At 36.7% G+C, this 21,381-nt stretch overlaps 4 protein-coding genes across 5 annotated transcripts; 2 read left to right on the top strand and 2 right to left on the bottom strand.

Annotated features, from left to right (window-relative positions):
* Positions 1-388: 388 nt before the first annotated feature.
* Positions 389-4,327, bottom strand: LOC106417702 (leucine--tRNA ligase, cytoplasmic). The gene is made up of 3 exons (XM_013858474.3): positions 4,168-4,327; positions 753-4,016; positions 389-596 (listed from the first exon to the last, which is right to left on the bottom strand). Exons 2-3 carry the CDS (start codon positions 4,001-4,003, stop codon positions 593-595), a joined length of 3,255 nt encoding a protein of 1,084 aa, XP_013713928.1. The 5' UTR covers positions 4,004-4,016; positions 4,168-4,327; the 3' UTR covers positions 389-592.
* A 141-nt stretch (positions 4,328-4,468) lies between these two features.
* LOC106418372 (probable elongation factor 1-gamma 1) lies at positions 4,469-7,120 on the top strand. The gene is made up of 8 exons (XM_013859063.3): positions 4,469-4,584; positions 4,693-4,740; positions 5,149-5,298; positions 5,384-5,444; positions 5,547-5,599; positions 5,710-5,811; positions 5,918-6,410; positions 6,541-7,120. The coding sequence occupies exons 2-8, from the start codon at positions 4,732-4,734 to the stop codon at positions 6,918-6,920; spliced, it is 1,248 nt and encodes a 415-aa protein (XP_013714517.1). The 5' UTR covers positions 4,469-4,584; positions 4,693-4,731; the 3' UTR covers positions 6,921-7,120.
* A 25-nt stretch (positions 7,121-7,145) lies between these two features.
* BNAC08G42620D lies at positions 7,146-8,427 on the top strand. 2 transcript variants are annotated; one of them, XM_013858430.3, is made up of 3 exons: positions 7,146-7,267; positions 7,504-7,608; positions 8,023-8,427. In XM_013858430.3, exons 2-3 carry the CDS (start codon positions 7,530-7,532, stop codon positions 8,259-8,261), a joined length of 318 nt encoding a protein of 105 aa, XP_013713884.1. In that variant the 5' UTR covers positions 7,146-7,267; positions 7,504-7,529; the 3' UTR covers positions 8,262-8,427. The 2 variants fall into 2 exon arrangements, with proteins under 2 accessions (XP_013713884.1, XP_048621369.1); XM_048765412.1 differs by lacking the exon at positions 7,146-7,267 and having other exon boundaries at positions 7,460-7,608.
* A 4,170-nt stretch (positions 8,428-12,597) lies between these two features.
* On the bottom strand, positions 12,598-16,125 carry LOC125591341 (60S ribosomal protein L21-1-like). The gene is made up of 2 exons (XM_048765407.1): positions 13,275-16,125; positions 12,598-13,071 (listed from the first exon to the last, which is right to left on the bottom strand). The coding sequence occupies exons 1-2, from the start codon at positions 13,452-13,454 to the stop codon at positions 12,814-12,816; spliced, it is 438 nt and encodes a 145-aa protein (XP_048621364.1). The 5' UTR covers positions 13,455-16,125; the 3' UTR covers positions 12,598-12,813.
* Positions 16,126-21,381: the final 5,256 nt, after the last annotated feature.

Here is a 21,381-nt window from a genome sequence, read left to right as displayed (position 1 = left end):
TACTCTACTTCAGTTATCACAACAAACGCTCAAGGAGAAACCCATGTCTGATGTGAATAGGGAAGTAGAAGACAAGTTCTCAAAGAAGGGAAACTAAAGCATTTTGTTTATCCTTAGCTATAGAGATGGATCATAATCAGAATCATATAGACCATAATCAGAATCATATAGACCCTTTTATCGATAGTTGACAAGTGGTACCTAACTCTTATTCTACTCTGCCTCTTCGAATCTGAACTCTATCTTCCTACTTTGTTTGTTCAAAGCCAGTACTTAAAGCGCCTAAACAATAAAGCTATAGCAAGAACATACATTTGTCTCGGCTCTGCAAAGCTCGAGCGGTATAAGAACTTTAGGAAGCTGACCATATCAGGAAACCAGCAGGATGAATACGCAAAATGAAACAAGTGTCATTGATAAGAAATAACAAAAAGTCTTGCACAATACCAAAAAGGTCCAAACACACAGTAAAGAAGTCAACACAGTTGCATATAAAATCTGACTCGTAAAAAATACCAAAACACCTGCAAACGCCAAGTCTTCCAACCTCTTCACTTGTAGCTCAAACATAACCCCACGCTTTTCTTTTGAACTACCTGTAATGCAGGAAGAAAATTTTAGACAGGAAGGTAGAAATCGTGTTAGGACAGTAAGAAGTTCAGTTTAATTAACGAGAAGTAAAACGAGTATCCACGCTAGTTCTATTAGGATAGAGATATAATGGAGATTTGTCATATATAACTAGGTTTTACCTGTTCAAAAAGATAGCGGTTGGACTGCCAGGAGATGGAGGATTCTGCTTCAGGAGCGAAGCATGTGGACCAGCTTTAGCAACATCATTAGGGTCACTTGCAGAATAGATCTCAACCTCTTCAAGACCAAGCTGCCGCTTGATCAAGTCCATGTTACTCTGAAGAACTTCCATCTCTCCAAAAGGCAGCTTCAAATTCAGAGCCTGACCGCCAATAGCTATTGCCTCGTCCTTCTTGAATTTAAGGAAAGGCATGCAAAGCTTTTGAATCTGTTTGAAGTTTTCAGCTTGTCCCTCCTTCTGCAATACCTCCCTCAGCTCTGCAAGTATCTCTGCATCAGGGGCGAAACTACGGGTTTGTTGGTCAAATTTGCTTTGCAGAATGTTGAGGCAGTGAGCTCTCCACCCATCGAACTGCTCATTCACATATACAAGTCCCTTCAGCTTCTCCTCTGCCACTGCTGTCACTTGAGCTTTCTTCGCAGCCTTCTTGGATCCTAAGAGCTGTTTTTGCAGAAGCTTTCTCATCAAGACGATAGAATCCTGCAAATATTTGTTAGCACCCTTGAGAACCAAATCTGGCTCGTTTGATGCTGGCCAGCCTGCTGTTACCACACAGCCTTCCTTCTTCAGAAGCTTCCTCCAAACATATTCTGCATAATGAGGACAGATTGGCTCAATGAGGCGTGTTTGCACATTCATAAAGGTCAGTACCAAGTCATGGTTCATGCCGCCAATGCCGCAAGAGAGCCTGTACTCATCTCGAGCAGCTTGCAAGTCGTAAAACCCGTTCTTAAGTGCCTCCCTAAACAAACAATCTTTGTAGGCTTTTTCAGTCAACCTGATAGCAATGTTCATGTCATTCTCAAACACTTTATCAGCATATGTAGATGGAGGGCCCGTTCTCAAGGAGGATTCTTCAGCCAGAATCTCTTCCATCCATGTTAGCTCTTTTGTCAGGCGTAAAATCGCAGCATTTGCAGTTTCAAATACAAAGTTTGCATCGTCAACGCCATCACCAGCATCAGCCAAAGAGAACCTTGTAGCAGTAGCGGAGAACTCTTCAATAGCCTGTTTCAGCGTTCTGAAATTGCCAGTTGACTTCGACATTTTCTCAGAGTTCAGCATGATGTGACCATTGCATCTGATACCACGAGGCCAGTTACGAGACGCCATCAGTGCAGTGTGGTTGTAGATGAAAAACGTCAGATGATTCTGGATTAGATCCTTTCCTGAAACTCGAAGATCCAGCGGATACCAGTAGTCAAACTCCTGCTTCATCTTGCTCAAAAGATCTGATGGAATGTCAGATGATTTTGGGTACTGGCCATCGCAGAAGAGATACTCCCAAACTTCATCATTCATCTGCTGAGGGCTAACCAATGACTTGCTGCCTTTATACATGTCTCCCTCGTGAAAGATATGGGCAACAGTATAATAGGCCATGTAGAGAGTGGAATCAGATAAAGATTCGACAAGAAACTGTTCATCCCATGGAATGCGAGTTCCAAGACCAAAAGACCGTGAGCAAGCCCACTGATTGAGCCAGCTCAAAGTGTGCTCAAAGCCATGTCTTGTTTCTTCAGAGTAAAGATTCATCTTTGACAAGCACTCCTCAGCCATGCTACGCCATTCTGATTCTCCGTAGGTTAAGTACCACTGATCGGTAAGAGCCACAACACATTCATCACCAGATCTTGACATCACCGGCTTCTCGGGTTCACTGTATAGAATTGCCTCGCCAGACTCTATGAGCTGTGTCTTGATAATGGGCTTCACTTCTTGAACTTTTCTACCAGCGAACTCTCCAATAATCATGGTTCCTTCGGTGAACCCTTTCAGGTACACCAACTTTTTACCCTCTGCAAGCTTCTCCTTATCATTTTGACTTTTAATTTTCAGATCGAAGCAGACCTTTTCGGCAGTCCTATCCCCAAACTCCGGAATGTTGATAATCGGTATAATATCAGTGGGCATCCACTCATCTTGCACACCATATTTTGCTCGAAGAGCAGGCTTTGCTTTCAAATCATGTAAAGCCATGTAATCATCCGGGGAATCACTAGGGACGCAGGTGACAATGCCAGTACCTTTGTTGGTCAGAATGGTCAACATGGGCAGAGTATAGATGATCTCGATCACCCCAAGAGGAGACCTCAAAGGGAGTCCAATTAGATCATGCCCGGTCAACTCAAGCAAGCAGGAAGGCTTCTGAGGGATCTTCGAGAAGTTCTGGTAGGCAAGGTTGCGTGCAGCTCTCTCAGTAAGGACGAAGACATCAGTTTCATTGATTTCATAAGCTCCATACTTCCCATCAGGCAACACCCATGCGTTTGTTTGTCCGTACAAAGTCTCAGGCCTCAAAGTAGCTGCAGCCAAAAACACGTTCTTTCCTTCCAAAGGACCCAGCTTCACAGGAAACGGCTTCACTACCTCCATCTTAACAAGCGTATACTCCTGAGGCTGAACACCTTCACCAGACGCACGGTCGTGATCAGCACAAGGCTGGCCATCAAAAGGTGAGTATACCGTGTACCTATTGTCTTTCACAATCTTCCCCATAGCTTTCAGCTTCCTCATCTGCCACCTCACAAACGCATCGAAAAACGGATTCACATCAGTCGTCACGAACGACCTCCTCCAGTCACAACCCAATCCATACGCTCTGAGATCTTCAACAGCCAACGGGGGAAAGTAGTACAGCCACTCATACGGATCTTGAAACCTCGCTATCTCACTGTCAGTTAAACCAAAGCTACGCATAATCTCCCACTGGTAAACCTGTCCACCAGCTTTCGCAGCAACCTTTGACTTCTTCCCCTTGAACTGTCCCGGTAAAGCCGGATTATCACTCTCCTCCTCAACTTCTTTAACAACCTCTTTGTTACTTTCCTCTGCAGTAAACACAGGAGGGTTCCCAAACTGCTGAATCTCCCGAGAGAGCTTATCAGCAGAAGCCTTAATCGGCATACCGGTACAATGAAACCCAAACGGAAGCAGCACGTTAGCTCCTCTCAGTCTGTGATAAGCAGAGGCGAAATCAACCTTGGAGAGCGAAAAGGCGTGCCCGATGTGGAGGTAACCGTTCATATACGGGAAAGGGAACGTCGCGAAGAACTTCTCTCCGTGTTTCGGAAGATCCTTACGAGATTCGGATTTGTACACTTCCTCGTCTTCCCACCACTTGCGTACGGCGACCTCGATCTCGAGCAGACGGTCTCTCCTCACGGAGCTTTTCTTCTCAGATGCCATTTCGTGACAGTGCCTGCTCAAACAGAATCATTCGAAATCAAACGATCGAAATCGAATCAAAAGACGATCGAAACAACGGTAAGCTGATTGTAAAAGAACTAGTGAGAGCTGCTTAAGGAGTAACAAAGGAGACATTTCGAACGCAATACAGATGAGAGAATGACCTAAGGGATGAGCTTCGAGCAGTAGTGAATCGAGTCCACCGCGAAAGCAATCCGAGATTTGGTAGAGACGGAGCCACAATGTGAGAAGATAATGAAGAAGATGGTGGCGTCTAGGGTTTTTAAGCAAACCCAACTCTCAACCCCTGGATTTAACGGCCGGTTAATGGAATCTGATTCTACTGAACCAGTGGAAGATAACCGGTTCCGAGCCAAACCCAATTAGCTTCCTTTGGGCCCAAGATAACAGACGGCCCAATCATTTGCCGCCAAATAGAACCAGTCCAAACCAAACCAAACTAAACCAGGAGAGGGGAATATACTACGAATATAAAAACCCTAGATCCTCTACATTACCTTGATAGCTTTCTCTCCGCCTCACTAGACTTCTCTCTCGATTTGCTCGCCTAAACCTCTCAGGTAAGATCCATCGATCCATTGATCGAACTATCATATTAGCTTGCTATATTCGACGTTATGATCGTGTCAATCGAGAGCTCACTGATTGATGTTTTCCCTTGAAACCAGATCCAGTATCAGAAGCCGAAGCTCGTAACCGCCTGAGCAATGGCTTTGGTGAGTTCTCCATGAGTTTTCTTTTCGATTTTCTACGATCGCGTCCTGTATTTGATATATGATCGTGAAGAAGCAAGTGTAAACTGTAGTGATTGTTCGATTTTAGTAGTTCTCTGGTTCAGATTATCTTTGTTGAAGGATCTAGGTTCTTGCATGTTATTGTATACACCAATTTGAATGGAATCACGTTTAGTAATCATATTATTGAAGAATCTATGATCTTGAATGGTTGTTTATACTCCAAATTGATTTGAAATTATGTTAGTTTCGAGATCTGGCTGCTATTTACGAGTGTTAAGTTTTGATGTTGGGATTACATATCAAGTCCGAGATTGTATTTGGGTGAGAAATTTTGGGATGAGTACCGCTGATCAGTTTCTCTTAACTTGGAATCCTATGTGATTGCAGGTGTTGCACACATACAAGGGAAACAAAAATGCTGACAAGGCACTCATCGCCGCCGAGTACGTTGGTGTGAAGATCGATGTGCCTTCTGACTTTGCGATGGGTGTCACCAACAAGACCCCCGAGTTCCTCAAGATGAACCCTATGGGAAAGGTATGAGAACTCTGCTGATACCTCAATGTGATTCGTTCTAAACTTGAGTCTTGTTTAGCTAAGCAAAAGCTATTGGTTTTGCTAGGTTCCGGTGCTTGAGACTCCTGAGGGTCCTGTATTTGAGAGCAACGCCATCGCCCGTTATGGTAATAAAAAAATCCTTTATTTCTGCTCATGTGTCTCAACATGTCTGGTTTAATTGCTCGTTGCCATTTGGGTATAATGGATGTCTTAATATCTCATTGCAGTAAGCCGGTTGAACGGTGAGAACTCCTTGAACGGTTCCTCTCTGATCGAATATGTAAGTTTCTGTTTCACCGGTGCTACTGTTATTTAATCTGTTTGCACTGTCTGTTTGTTAATCTATTGGTTCGTGTTCTCGATGTTTATCTGCATGTTTTTACTTTGCAGGCACATGTTGAGCAATGGAGCGACTTCTCCACATTGGAGATTTATGGAAACATCTTGAAGTGGTTCGGCCCAAGGATGGGCTTTATGCCATACAGTGCACCTGTAAGCTTACTAACTTCCATTGGTTGATTCATCTACGCTCTTTCATTCACTATATCAATTAGGACACCTGTTTCCGTTCTTACCCTTGATTGTTTTTTGTGTGAAGGGTGAGGAAGCTGCCATATCTGCGTTGAAAAGAGGACTCGATGCACTGAACACTCATCTGACTTCCAACACTTACCTTGTTGGACACTCTATCACCCTTGCTGATATCATCACTGTCTGCAACTTGAACCTGGGCTTCGCTACTGTCATGACCAAGAGCTTTACCTCTGCATTCCCTCATGTCGAGAGATACTTCTGGACCGTGATCAACCAACCCAACTTCAAGAAGGTGGTGGGTGATGTCAAACAGACCGAAGCTGTCCCTCCTATTGCCTCCAAGAAAGCTGCCCAGCCTGCAAAGCCCAAGGAGGAGCCAAAGAAAAAGGCTGCCCCTGCAGCAGAGGCACCTAAGCCTGTTGAAGAGGCGGAAGAGGCACCAAAGCCCAAAGCAAAGAACCCTCTTGACTTGCTGCCACCAAGCCCAATGGTTCTCGATGAGTGGAAGAGGCTTTACTCCAACACCAAATCTAACTTCCGTGAGGTTGCAATTAAAGGTATGTGATGATATCTTCTCTTTACCTAGTTTTACAGTTTCTCTTATGGAGAGGCATGAATTGTTTAGTTTATGGAGTCAATTATCATGATTAAGCTCATCACCATGTTTAATATCGTTGTTCAATGCAGGATTCTGGGATATGTATGACCCCGAGGGATACTCGCTATGGTTCTGTGACTACAAGTACAACGACGAGAACATGGTGTCGTTTGTCACGCTCAACAAGGTTGGCGGGTTCCTTCAGAGAATGGACTTGGCTCGTAAGTACGCCTTTGGAAAGATGCTGATTTGCGGGTCAGAAGCTCCGTTTAAGGTGAAGGGTCTGTGGTTGTTCAGAGGACCAGAGATCCCAAAGTTCATAATGGACGAGGTGTACGACATGGAGCTGTACGAGTGGACCAAGGTTGACATCTCTGACGAAGCACAGAAGGAGCGTGTTAGCCAGATGATCGAAGACGCAGAGCCATTTGAAGGTGAAGCTCTCTTGGACGCCAAGTGCTTCAAGTGAAAAGTGAATTGGTTTGGTTTGACAATTAGTTTTGTTATGATATGTTATGAGTCGGTTAGACTGTATGTCTGGTCTGATACAGTGTTAAAGACAAGAGTTTGTGGTCTAAGTAATACTTGCTAGTTCTGGAATTGCGTTGAGACTTTTCATATTGTGCAAACTTTAAAACTTTCAGATATATGTCTTCTATTTTATTGTTATGCTTATTTTATGTTTATCGATGTATAAAGATGATCCTAAAAAGGAATATGTCGGAGAATGAGTCTTCGTCGGCGTCTGTAGGCAATGGGTCTTAGCCTTTTTTTCATGACATTTGGTAAGATTGAGAACAAGTCTGTCTCCACTTGGTAAGTTTTCATTATTTTTATTTCATGATGTTTAAAATATGAATAGCTGAATATATAGTTGTTAGTAAAAAATCTAAATTATACAATCAATTAATAACTAGTTTAACAAAAAGTAAAACAAAAAAATGTAATGTATCAATTATATAATTTAATTTGTTTGGTCAGAAACCGAATAAAATGTTCTTTACTACAAGACATGAAATATATGTCTAATTTGTTTCTATTTTCTCAAATAGATCCATCCCTCCTTGTATAGAGAGGAATGAGAGAGACCTCGGCGAGTGGTCTTTCATGGCAGCGTCTGGTACTCTTGGCTTCGTTTGTTCTGCACTTCGTCCTAGGTCCGTCTTCTCCAACTCTTGTCTGATTTCATTTTCGAAGGCCTTGATTGCCAATTCTCTATGTCAACTTTGTAGAATCCATCGGATTTAATGTTTGGGTTTCGAATTTGGCTCTTTCTAGATATTAGCTGAACTCGGCTCTTTCTAGATTCCGTATGTTTTAATCTGTATTCATGTGGTTACGTCTTGGTCTTTCTCTATCAGGATTGAAACATTTAAGACAAGGAGACTTTAGTATTCCTCTGTTAGTAGATCTTGAATAACTCATTCACACATATAGTAGTACATTTGTTTTTTACATCTTAGTGAAGACAGCATGTTACCCGGAGAAGCTGTTTGAGGATAACAAGACCTCTTGAAGGCATAACATGCTAAGATGGCATCTATTGAGTCTTTTGATGTGAAATTTTCCAGGTCTATCAGGTGATTCCAAGAATACAAATACAGGAGTTAAGACAGAGTCTCACACTTCTTCCAGCAGAAGAGGCGCGAAAGTAAGCCTCATACTAGTCGGATTTGTGGCTGTAGCCATGTTCTCCTTCTTCCTATACAAGCTATGGCAGAAGAAGAAAAGAGACGAGCAGTATGCCCGGCTGTTGAAGCTCTTTGAGGAAGATGATGAACTCGAGGTTGAATTAGGCCTTCGAGATTAAAAAAAAAACAAATTTAGAAATTTGTCACTCAAATTGCCTGAGCCATGTTTATTTTGTGTTGCCTTTGTTTTTTTGTTATGTAAGATATATAGAAGAATCAGAGCATGTATGTGGTTGAAGCTTTTAATTTCCCAGAGATCTTAATGTATATACACTGTTTGTTAAACGATGTAGCTCTGAGATGATGATAAAGAATAAACTTATTGACAAAATAAATTAATTGAAGCGTCTCCAAAGTTAGAACATTATCACGCTTGAGCCCTTGTCTGAGTCCAAGCAAGAGGGAGCAGTCTTAGCACGCTTGCTGTTGAAAGGGGACATGCTTGGACTCAGACAAGGGCTCAAGCTCGGACTCTGACTCTCTTCCCTTGGTGTGCCATTCCTTGTATGTATCTTGTTATATCTGCTTTAAACAGAACATACTGACGTATTTGTGTAACCATTATAGACTTTCCCGAGCTTGTAATTAGATAGTTTTTATTTGACATTTTCTGATTGCCTTATTGTGCTTCCAGTGGTTAATTTTATGCATTGGATTAATATGTTCCTATGCATATCATTACGTTTTACATGATTTCCGTTTTACATTGCTGTTCTATTCTATTTAATATTTTCCATGTATATTTATTTTCCCTCCGGTGTCTCAGGTTTGTAATTGAAGATTTAAGGCTATCAAATCGATTGTTCAAAATTAGATTTGAACCAGTTGGCCGAAAACAGGTAAATATAGTTTAACCTCGATTGGATTCAGCTGATCATGACTGCCTTAGAAGACGGCTATTTGAAGATGTTGAATGCATCACAATTCGGAAAAGTATTGCAGATGGGTGCCATACATATGTTATAATATTTGTTCATTACATTCTGCCTAATTGTAAATTTTCGTCAAAATATTATTTGCTAATTTGAGACGTTTGTAGTATAGTATTTCTACATCATTTTATAATTTCAGTAATTTGGATTATAATATTTTACATGTCTCATTGTATACATATTTTCATTCATATACAATGTTTCTAATTATTAATTTATATAATATTTGTTTGTCAATTCATTATCATGTTCAATGTACTTATAGTTTCATTTGTAAACAAATTCTCAAATTATAATGTTCAAGAAAATATATAATAGGAAGGTAAGACAACATTTATTATGTTTATTGTTATTCCATCTTTAATAACAACACCATCACAATCACCGGTTGTTTTATCATTGCCACTTTTTTTTTCCTCCGTAGCTTTGATTATTTGAAAAAATCATTATTATCAATTTTTTTAATTCCGAAATCTATTCTATAATTCATATTTATATAGTATAGTTGAATCTTACAAATATTATGTATTATTTTAAGATTTTGATATTTGGATTTATAATTTATATTTTGGGAGTAAGATCTAGGATTTAGTAGTTGAAGGCGGAAGTGAGGTTGGGGGGTTAGGTTTATGATATAAGGTAAATTAATTACTTTACATAATTGTTTAATAATTTCATTAACTTGCATTATATAATATATTATATTTTAATTCATTTTTATTTTCTTTTGTATACAATGTTCTAATTTATTAATTTTATATACTATATGTTTATCAACACTAACATAAGTTTCATACTATTTTACACTAACATAAGTTGTATACTATATGAATAAATACGTGGTACATGGACTTCATTACATCAGGATGTAGTTACCATTTTTTTCCCTTTTTTTCCACAACGACTATTTGTGATGGAAGCTAGAATACCTTTATGCGATAATATGATTTCACAGAATGTGAACAAGAAGATAGAAAGGAGGAACCTGAATATAATTCAACATAAAAATTATGGAAAAGGATCCTCGATGAATCACAAATCTTTATGTAAGTTTCTTCGCCTCTATGTATGCCTTCAAGCAGACTACTTGATAAACAGAGACCATAATGCAAATAATCACCGCCATTACACTGTACGAAGCTAATAGCGTGTTCGTGTTCGCACTCACTGTCATCACATCGGCGCCTCTGTATGCAAAGTGTCATTTTGTTCGAGAAAACTTTAATATTAATTAGACTAAGCAAAGAAGACAAGACAAGTCAAAGCCATCCATGAAAATCTACTCAAACTAATAAACGGGTAAAAGAATCTTCAACTAAATGTCTCAAAGAAACAAATCTTCAAAAAAAAATTGAAGTAAACCAAAGGAGACATTTTTTGTAAATACCTATTTGAAAGCTCACCTCGATCTTTTCTTTCTGAGTAGTTTTACTGCGGTCAACGTTGATGCTAATATTTTTGTTGTATGGGGAGGTCATCTGCCACATAAAGAACTCAGAGGCAAGTATAACAATGAACAGAAACACCATCCATGACCACTTTATTTCCGCATTTTACATTATTCCATATCTGTCCAAAATTTGACCTTAATCAGGACTTTCTAAAAAAACTATCAAATTAGCTATGAGTAACTAGCAAAAACCCATGATCACAAATACCAAATGGTACTTGGTCAATATTTAAGATTCAAAAACCTGTGATTACTATCAATTATTTTGAGCAAACTTTATGGATCAGTTGGAATTAACAGATCAAATAATAAAATGTTGATCCAAATAACATGGTGGATCGGAACAGAAACCCAACAATCACCTTAACTGAGATAGCGGAATGATCCTCGGAGATTATGTCGACATTACTATTGATTTCTTGACACACGCATCTTGTATCAGTGGGACGCATGTCTTGCAATATAGCCTCACCGACCTGAATCATCACCGGAACCAGAAAGAAGAGAAGAAGTCCCGTCAGGAGTCCACTCCTCATCTTAGCAGCCATCTTCGTCTTTCAAACTTTCGCTGCATACAAACCAAAAATAAAACGGATGAATATAGAAGAGAAATGAAAATATGCATGAGACTTGAGTCTGTTACCTTTTGCTTTTCTTCCCAAATTTCTTTTTTTTCCTAGGGTTTCAGTTTGCTTCAAGTGCCACTTATCATATATAATTTTTGAATTAGGGTTTTATTACTTTATTTTAAGTAAACTTTAAATAAGAAAATTTTAATTATGCCTCCAAACTGGTCGGTAGATATTTATCTCTTTACAATATTTACTATTTATAAAAAAAACAAAAAAGTATTGTGGACTTGAAAAATGATTGGCACAGTTTTACACTGTGTTCAAAACTACGCTAGGCGTTAGTCGGGCGCTCGGACATGGCCTAACGCCTAAAAGAAAAATCGGAGAGTAAGCGGGGATTAATCGCCGATTTGTTTTTACCTTATCTTTTATATCATGTATGTAAAATACAAAAAGTATGTGTGGTCTGGTGGTTATGTTAAGTTCGAGAGCTTTCCCCCTCCGGTTTCGACTTCCATTGGATTCAATTTTGCTTATTTTTCGATTTATTTTAAATGAGTGGCATTTATGTAATTAACTCATCGTCTTCTTCAACCTTCTTTTAGGGTTTCACGGTTTCTGAAACAGATTTTTGCGGCCGCCATCGTTTCTTTTTTGCATAATCTTTCAATTCTTTGGGTTTTAAATGTAGTTTTCACTTTAAACTTGTGAATCTATCACATAGAAACCGATTTTTGAGTTCAGATTAACAAAAAAAAACTAAAAATTTGTACCACTCCGCCTAATCTTCCGCCTACCACCAAATCGCTACGTTCATAAACCGCCGACCGTTTAATCGCTGGAAAGCCGCCGCCGGCGGCCACGTTTTAGAACACGGGTTTTACAGTTCTAGTTTTCTAGACACAAGTATTGCTGAGAAGAGAGCATATGCCAATAGTGACTTTTTTGCTTGCTCATTAATTTTTTTTTATATAAAAATATCAATTGGGCTTTCATGACATTAATCCATGGCCTTGAGAATTGAGATAAGTTTGTTGCATTTATATTTGAGCTCTAAACAACAAATTCATGTTGTTGGGCTCTTAATTTATCTGATTCTTGTTTCCTTAGAGCATGATTAACCCCGTTTCTTAGCCAGGGTTCTCAACTCATGATTTGACACTTTTTGTACACTTTTCGGCTAAGAGATGGTTCTTAGAGCATGATTATTGGGGGTTCTTAAGGTGGGATTCTTAGCAGAATATAAGAATCCGTCTCTTAACTTTTAACTAAAAAAGCTAAGAACCGGTTCTTAAATAAAAGTTTTAAGAGCCGGCTCTTAACTTTTTTAGTTAAAAGTTAAGAGACGGGTTCTTATATTCCGCTAAGAACTCCACTCTAAGAACCTCCCAATAATCATGCTCTTATATCTCTTATTTAAGAGACGGTTCTTAGCTTTTCTTAGTTAAAATCTAATAAAAGCTAAGAACTGTCTATTAGTCGAAGTTAAGAACTCTAGTTAAGAGATTGGGGTTAATCATGGTTTTAGTAGATATCTGATTTTGTCGTCGTATATGACTTTAGTAAGTTAAAATGTTAAAAATTTAAAACAGTAAACTTAATAGTTATAGACGAGAAAAACCTTTCTTAAATTTGAGTCTGTATTGTAAGATTGCACATGCAGAATAATCAAATACTCAAGAAACTGGCAAAAGAAAACAAACACTGATAAGTAGAACTAATAGCCACCCTTGAGGTCGTTGACGACGTCGTAGGGGATAAGAGTGACGGTCTCCAAGGTCATACCTTCAATTATGAATCCTGGTTTGGGTCCTTTAGCCTGCCTTTTGGTGCTTATCGTCTCGCCTCTAGCTTTAGCTGCAGCCTTGAGCTCATCGTTCTTCTTCTTCCTCAATTTGAATTCCTCCGCACATCTAGACTGCTGCACATGCTCCACACGCACATGAATCCTCTTCTTTATGATCCTGTTTCCAATCTGAAAACACACACCACCAACAAGCATCTATGTCAATCAATCATGCCACCCACCAAGATATGCACAACATAAGACCAAGCTAGAACATTGCATTGAGCCAAACTACACTGACTAAGTTCCAATCTTAATCGAACAGTAAGAGTGACGCGTTGAAGAAACGCTAGATTATAATAAGACACGAGAGATAGTGAGTTCTTCAAGACATGTTTGTTGACTTCGACACCAACGGCACGTTTGGTAACGTTCCAGACGCGACCAGTACGACCATGGTAGAATCTAAATCTGATATACAATTTAAATCTAGTTCTTCCACTGTCAGTTGGTCTGAGCACATGTGGTCTAATCACATGTTTTGCTTTTGTTATGTTCCTAGTTTGGAACATTGTGAAAAAAATGTTTTATGTCACAAATTGTATTAGTAAGATTGATTGGAGGGTAGGAGATATATTAGAGCCCAAAATCCAAATTCTTCCTAGATAATAGAAGAAAAATAGAATATGCCACTGCATATTCCTCTGTATTTTCCAACTCCAGATTTGGTGCAATCCATATCATATTCTTTTCTAGTTATCAATGGTTGATTTCGTCATAATTAACGAAATCGCAAACTTCCTATTATTCTCAAATTACTAAAGTTTGAAATTCTTTGTGAACTCAAATAATGTATAAGCGCTCATAATAAATCATATAAGTATGTGTGTATGGGGTTAGGAGAAAACAACCATCCAAAAAGAAATAATAATTGTCTTAGTATGTTTGGGATGAAGTTTTTCATTTTAGCCGTTTTTGCGTTGACAAGTTGTGTTGCAAAGCCTACAACTAGAGAATTATATGAAGAAGATTTGAAATTAGAGAGACAACTTAAGCTTATAAATAAACCATCTGTTAATACAGTCAAGGTTCGTGCTTTACTTTATTTTTATTCATATATTTTTGTACATATATAACTTTTCAGTTATTATTTTTCTTCTATAAAACCTCACTGTTTTGTTTTGATAGACCATTGTATTTATGTTTTTCAGACTGAATATGGTGATATCTATGATTGTATAGATTTTTACAAACAACCTGCGTTTGATCATGCCCTCTTGAAGAGCCATGAGTTTCATCCTGAAGTAATAATCTTTTATACTTATGAATAAATATTATGTCAGGAATAATTTTAAATTATATCATTATTTTAAAATTGTATATTTTCAAGCCCTTTGTCAAAAAAAAAAAATTGTATATTTTCCCCCATTAGATGAGACCAAGCAACATGAATGGACTAGAGGAAGTTGGAAAAGAAGAAGAGAAAGAAGAAGGTGACAATGAAATAGAAGTTGAATGCCCACATGGCACAGTCCCAATAAGAAGAACTACCAAAGAAGACCTTATCAGACAAAAGACATTCAACCAAATGTTTGACTCAAATATTCATCCTCTAACCGATTCCGAACCGGGTTTACATGTGCATAAATTCTCCTCTCTCTTTCTCAATTTATTTTTATATATAAACAAATGTATTAGTATTCTCTTTGATAAGTTACATTAAAAATAGTGAAATTTAATAGTATGCAGGAAACAGAGTCATAAGTAAGTACGTAGATATGGATTTTGGAGGAGGATTTGCTCATTTCAGTTTATACCAAACTCCAAATGTTCATCAGCTTCAATTCTCCTCTGGTTTAATAAAAGTTTCCAACGGTACAGATTTCATCAAGGCTGGTTGGACGGTATAACATAACATTCATAGCTTTCACGTAACTTATCAAACAAAAATAAATATAAGTAAATATATAATAGTTATTATTTTGATTAAATTGCCTTTTTACAGGTTAACCCGACGCTTTATGGAGACAATCGTTGCCGAAAATTTGCATATTTCCATGTAAGCTCTACATACATCAAGTAAAATGGTTATACTTTCCAAAAAAAAATGGTTATACTTCCAAATAAATCAAGCGTTATAAGGATTTTCTTCTTTATTTTATTAATATCAGATAAATATTTTCTTCATGTATAGACACGTGACCAACACTGTTTCAATACGAACTGCCCCGGTTTTGTGATAGTGAACAACAATAGTCCTCTTGATTATGCATTTCCCAAAGTCTCAGAGATCGCTGTGCGAATAATGGAATGTAGATTTTACATTTACCGAGTAAGTTAATTTATAAAAGTTTGTAATTTATCCAAAAAAAAAATTACTTTGTGTTTTCATGTTTAAACTATGTCATGAACCTTATAATATAATAAAACTTATCTTTAAACTTGTGTTTTTTTTAAGGATCCACAAAATGGAAACTGGTGGTTAGTCACTGGAAAAGGAAAGAAGCAAAAGGCTCTTGGTTTTTGGCCGGCTAAACTATTTACTGATTTAGCATACAATGCAGACGAAGTTTATTGGGGTGGCGAATTGTTCACAATTCCAAACTCAAAGACTAGTCCGATGGGAAATGGACTACTAATTAAGCACGTAGATGATCCGCGACTTTATGCATATGCTCGTGATTGCTCGGTAGTAGATGCTAAAACACAGAAAGCCATTGGTGTGGCAGAAGTGAATAGTGAGGAAGTAACTGATTTTGATGGGTGGTATGGGAGAAGAAAGGCACACATTGAAAAATATTGGGGGCATACTATAATGTTTGGTGGCCCTGCAAAACTAATTAAAGGTAATTAATAAGGAAAAAGTTTGTTTGACTTTAGTTTATCAGTTTATTATGAAAATAAATTTTATAAATTTTATTTTAGTTATTGGATTTATCATTTGTCAAACATCTTTTTGTGTTAACATACTTTTTATTGAAAAGTTCCCAAAGGACTTAAAATTGGTACAAACTTTTAGTTTAGCAAACCGAATATTACACATGAAAATAAAGATTAGAAAAGGTAATGGAAGCCATGTGTTAGCAAAGATGTGGCCAGCCTGAAAAAATATAGAAGTCTCCACCGCCATTGTCTTTGTCCTCTCCGATCAAGTCTCCACCGTGAAATCCTTCTTTTGCGACGGACCTTGCAACCTCTTATAATGCTCTTTGCCTTGAGAACTCCAAGCTTATCCTTTGTCCAAAGTTGTACCGACATAAACCATTTGGATTTGTATCTATTTACATTATAATATACTCAACCAATTACATTATAATATACTCAACCAATTCCATTGATAGCCGTGCACGATCACACTGCTATCAATGAAAAATGACTTTCTATTACAGCCACCTCTCAGGTTTAAGTGTTTAACCCACCTTAGTTATTAAAAAATTACAGATACTCCCAACATTTATATCTTCATTTGGCTTCGTCGCTCAAGTTAGAGTTCATCGCAAATTAAGAGCGACATCTGTTGACAAAGCTACACCAAGGGAGAGTTATTGGAACATGAATTTCTATGGAATTTGATGATTTTAATAGTTGAGAAGATTTTACAAGTTAACTAAATTTAACAAATTTTATCAAATACTTTTACATAGATTTTCATTACTTGTTTATAGAATTCTATTGATTATTATTAACTTTTAAAGTAAAAAATTAATGGTGGTAGAAAAAAAAAACGAAAAAAAATTATTTCAATTAAGGCAATTTTTAAACAAATTTAAAAAAAATTTTGTCACAAAAAAAATCTCAAGAAATGAAATGACCAAAAAATTTAATTTCTACTTCGTACTTTATAGATATATAAATAATAAAAAATAAAAAATATTTTTATATATAATTTCGAAATATATGTTTTAAATTTGAATTTTTGCTAAGAAAATTTGAATTATTATATTTGAAACGTTTTTTTTTTAATTCGAAAGGGCTTTTTAAAACTATTTTTTTAAGGCAAGAAGGCTGCTGCTTTTTTTTTTCTTCTGTTTTTAAGTATAATTTTGATGCATATAAAATAAACATAAATAAATTAATCAACACAGTAAATTCATAAATTTTTTCAGTCACAAATTGAAATAACAATATTCAATAATATAAATATAAAAAAATTAATTTTTAATGTAAATAAACCCAAGTTAAGAATTATATGTATAAGGTTATATAAAAAAGCCTCTTTTATGTTTTGTTCTTTATTCACTGTCATAAATTTTTCTAAATATTTTTGAATGGCAAAATTTTGCATTTGTAGGGGGTTAGAGTGATGTTGCTAAAAAAAAATTAGGGGTTAGAGTGTAGAATCTTCAACCTTTTTAGTTCTTGTCTCTGTTCATCACCTGTCACTTTCCACCATCAAATCCATGTTTTCGGGATGATTCTTATTCCTCAGTTATCCTTGTAGACTTTTTTTGATTCATGGATCTTCTTCGGATTGGTATCCTTGTCTCTCTTCTGCGCATCGCAGATCCAGAGTTGTTACAATCAGACAAACTCAGAAATCCATTACACTTTCTCCTATCATCACAGCTAGGTACAGTGGTGATAAATGTTGGTAACCACTGTGGTAGAGCAAGCAACTTTGCCTCCAGACTTGATTCCTATAACTAGGGAGACAGATTCATATATATATTATGGAGATAGAGTGGAGTGGTGAGAAAGATACGATAACAAAAGACATGAAGAAGAACCAAACTCTGAGTAGAAATCAAAACCAGACTGAAGCGTTTTCATATCCCAAGAACTCAAGGAATGTGTCACACTATATTTGAACCTTTTTGTTCTCATATATCTCGAAATGACATATGCTTTTGTGTCTTGCTGGATTTCTGGATAGTGGAAATGGACAATTAAGTTCTTGAAGCATGAACCGTATAGAGATGAAGAATAACTAGAAAGAGTGGAGTTCATGAAATGGCTTTGATTCAGTTCCTGGAGAATATATATAGCGCTTTGGTTCAGTATGATAGCTTAAGGAGTGAGAAAACAACTCCACCTTCACGCAATGGATAAATCAGACATGAAAGAATATCAATGGTAGATGGGAAACCATTGTGTTCAAGCTTCACCTACACATCATCTTAACCATTTTGTCGCAACACACGTTACTTGGATTGTGAAACACCGTGCTCGAGAGTCGTCAGCTACAGGACAAGGCTGTGAAGAAACCTTAATATGAAATATTACATGAAGCACAAGTGGAAGTCTAAGCAACTACAATCAGGTTCAGACTTTAGAACGAAACATCCTTCTGACTTTCAGGAGGAACTGGCGTTGACGAGGACAGATTCTGATGAAAATGGATTCTGTCACTATGTCTATGGAGAAATGTTCTGGCTGTGGAAGCCTCGGTAGAAACAAGAGGAAGAAAATGAGCAAAAAGAGGTATAACAAAATTTATTCTGTCTTGGAGTAGTGACTGAACATGATAAGTGGAAAAAGTTTGTGGAAAGTTACGAATACTGTAGATTGATGAGCTTAGTGCAACGGCAATGTAGTATGAGTGTTAGCAAGGAATAAAATATCTAGAGAACTTGATTGGTTAGAACAAAGTCTAAAAACTTGATTATCAAATTCACACGTCATGGCCCAATTATCTTGGTTTAGAAAGGCAACTGCTATCTTATTCGCTAGTCATGTTCTTTGGATTGGGAAGACAGTGACGCAATGGATCATCTTTGTGTTCATTACGTGGTGTTGGAAGAAGAGCATGTTTTTTCTTGAGTTTGGACAGAGGAGACACAAGGTCATATGGGTGAGTAACGTGTTGTGTGTTGCTATGATTTACGTTCTGAGCTTAAGGTTCCTTTTCCATCACTTACCCAAGACATTAAGAAGCTCTATTTCTCCGACAATGACTTCAGTTGGCAGATTTCTGCAAGATTGAAACAGGAAGGAGCATCAACGCAAAGCAAAAGTTATGAGAGAGATAACAAGAATGAGGATGAAAACACAGAAGAAATTTTAATGATAGGATGTTATTACCCAAGGTAACGGGAATGAGGAAAACAAACATGTTTTAATGTTTATGTTCTCACTATAAACTTGATCGCTTAGCTTGAAAAGCAGTGGCTGTGGGCATGAGCATATATATATATATATATATAGTAGACTCATGTAAAATTGTGTTTGCCCCTTTGTGACTCTTATAGTCAACGGACATGTAAGTGAATGTTTAAAGAACGGACCTCTTATTTATAGACTAATAATAATAATGTATTTAGTAGATCCTCAAACATACAAATAGAGATTCGCATGTCGATGCCCTTTTCTCACGTTCTTTTGATCTAAGTTTCTGCCCTTCACTTGCCATCCAAATGAAACTCCTTTTGAATGAATTCCAGAAACCTTGTCTTATAGCCCTCTGGATCAATCACTGTTGGTTCTATACAACATCCTATTGTAGTTTTCACAGCAGACTCCAGTGCTTTCTTCCAGTCGTAGGGTCCTAGGTAATCAATTATACCACAGATCAACTCATGGTTTAACTGATCAACTCCAATGAAGAGTGAATAGTCCATGACTTGTACGCTCTACAATTATCTAAACTATTAAAACAAGAGTACAAATAAGTTTATTTGACCCTTAGTTTTCCTAAATAATTACAATGTAATGCCACTGATATTAACTCTAAAGCTTTATTAATTATTCATACTACTCCATAGCATATTACACTAAGCAATAAAAAACTCATTAACTTCTTACCCCACTAACAATCAAATCATAATTTAGTTAGACATAACATTTAACTGTTAAGAGATCAAATAAATATTCCTAAAATCATTGAACATTTTGCTAACTTAACATAACTAACCCCTAAATTTAAGCTATGATATTAATAGCAATAATAAAGATACTTGCCGTTGTAATTTTTTTATTATATTCCTACAATGTATATTATCCATTTGTAAGATATATATCTTTTTTTGTCAACACAAGATATATATCTAACAAGAATAACTTATGTTAATTTATAACTTTGTTCTTTATTACCATAGAATACATTATTAAGTGATGAAAAAAATACACTATTAAGTATTAATTAACAATAGGATGGACAAAAAATCCGAACCGAACCAAACCAAACCGATCCATCCGAACCCAAACCGATCCAAACCAAACTAAAGTATATGTCTAAATCATTTCGTTGAATATTTTATCAATCCAAATGGTCCAGTCTTAAATTGAACCAAAAAACTGAAGTATTTTTAAATTAGATTAATTAAATATACTAATAATATTAACCTAAACAATTAAATATAATTTATATTTTACTTCAAAATTAACAGAAAAATACAACTAAAAATAAAATAAAAGAATATGAATCTATTACATTAATATCACAACTGAAAAATTACCCATGCTATTTATCTTAGGTTTAAAGATAACAACATAAAACTATTAGATTACATCTTCTACATGCTTATTGCGATGTTTGGCTTTATGTTTAAAAATGAAAAAAAAATAATGATTTTGTGTCAAATGATAATTTGTTTATATTTTTGTAATTGGACTAGAAAAAACTAAAAAATCAACAGAAATGAACTAAACAAGCACAAACTAAACCAAACTAAACCATATACGCACCAAACCGAACACAAACCAAACTAAACTAATTTGAGTTGACTTTGGTTAAAGTTTTCCTAAACCCAAATAAACCAAGCCGAATTCAGAATTAAACCGAAAAACCCATCCCTAATTAACATGGTTACATATATACAACTATATCAAGAAAATTGCTAAAAAAATTGACATTGCAAATTAAAATAACACTCGCGCGGACGCACGGATCAAAGTCTAGTTTGTTTTATTATTAAAGACACTTGCTTTAGTTAGAAAGTGAATAGTCTGAAAATGAACGAAAACTTACACTGAGAAACTGGGTGTCATTCCGAAGAGCTACTTCAAAGCTCATTTTAGAGTTAGGGCTGATTACATACGGCCAAATCTTCATGATGTTGCTGAAGTTTCCATCGAGTAATACCTCCGTTGTGGTTGGAACTAAGCGACAGTTTGTGCTTCCTTTAAGATCGTAAACTGCGCTACAATGCTCCTGTTGAAATTTAAATTCTCCATAACCATCACAAACTTTCTAGTCGTCACCTGCAAAATATATGTTAAAGAACCAGCCTTGTACAGAGAAGCATTATTAAAAAAAAAAACAGAACAAATGAAGGAAAAAGCACCTGATAAATGCCAAATATCTTGGCTAACCAGGTCTTCTCATTTGACCGGAAGGTCTTCGAAATATTTCTTTCCCACTGTTGTTGAAAAATAGTCAAACTCATCCTTTTTGATATCCTTGATTATCAGCATTTGATCGATGCTTCTGGCAAAGTAAGCTCCACTCTTACCTCCCTTTGCTTCCCATTTATCACAATGACTTAGTGATGCTATATAATCTGTTTCAGGGTAGTTGCTCTTTGTCCTCAACTCAAGGAAACATTCTTCATGAAGAGAGAA

Source organism: Brassica napus, chromosome C8 (assembly GCF_020379485.1).
Source record: "Brassica napus cultivar Da-Ae chromosome C8, Da-Ae, whole genome shotgun sequence".
Taxonomy (NCBI): Eukaryota; Viridiplantae; Streptophyta; class Magnoliopsida; order Brassicales; family Brassicaceae; genus Brassica; species Brassica napus.
The sequence above is the reverse complement of the archived record's forward strand: the minus strand, read 5'-3'. Positions and strand labels throughout refer to the sequence as shown.

Excerpts from the sequence above, each read along its gene's own strand:
- LOC106418372 (XM_013859063.3), top strand. Across the intron at positions 5,299-5,383 it reads AGATGAACCCTATGGGAAAG|GTTCCGGTGCTTGAGACTCC; the intron begins GTATGAGAACTC and ends TGGTTTTGCTAG. Across the intron at positions 5,600-5,709 it reads GTTCCTCTCTGATCGAATAT|GCACATGTTGAGCAATGGAG; the intron begins GTAAGTTTCTGT and ends TTTACTTTGCAG.
- BNAC08G42620D (XM_013858430.3), top strand. The coding sequence starts at position 7,530 with ATGAGAGAGACCTCGGCGAGTGGTCTTTCATGGCAGCGTCTGGTACTC. Across the intron at positions 7,609-8,022 it reads TGTTCTGCACTTCGTCCTAG|GTCTATCAGGTGATTCCAAG; the intron begins GTCCGTCTTCTC and ends GAAATTTTCCAG.
- LOC106417702 (XM_013858474.3), bottom strand. The coding sequence starts at position 4,003 with ATGGCATCTGAGAAGAAAAGCTCCGTGAGGAGAGACCGTCTGCTCGAG.
- LOC125591341 (XM_048765407.1), bottom strand. The coding sequence starts at position 13,454 with ATGTTCCAAACTAGGAACATAACAAAAGCAAAACATGTGATTAGACCA. Across the intron at positions 13,072-13,274 it reads GTGTCGAAGTCAACAAACAT|ATTGGAAACAGGATCATAAA; the intron begins GTCTTGAAGAAC and ends GTGTGTTTTCAG.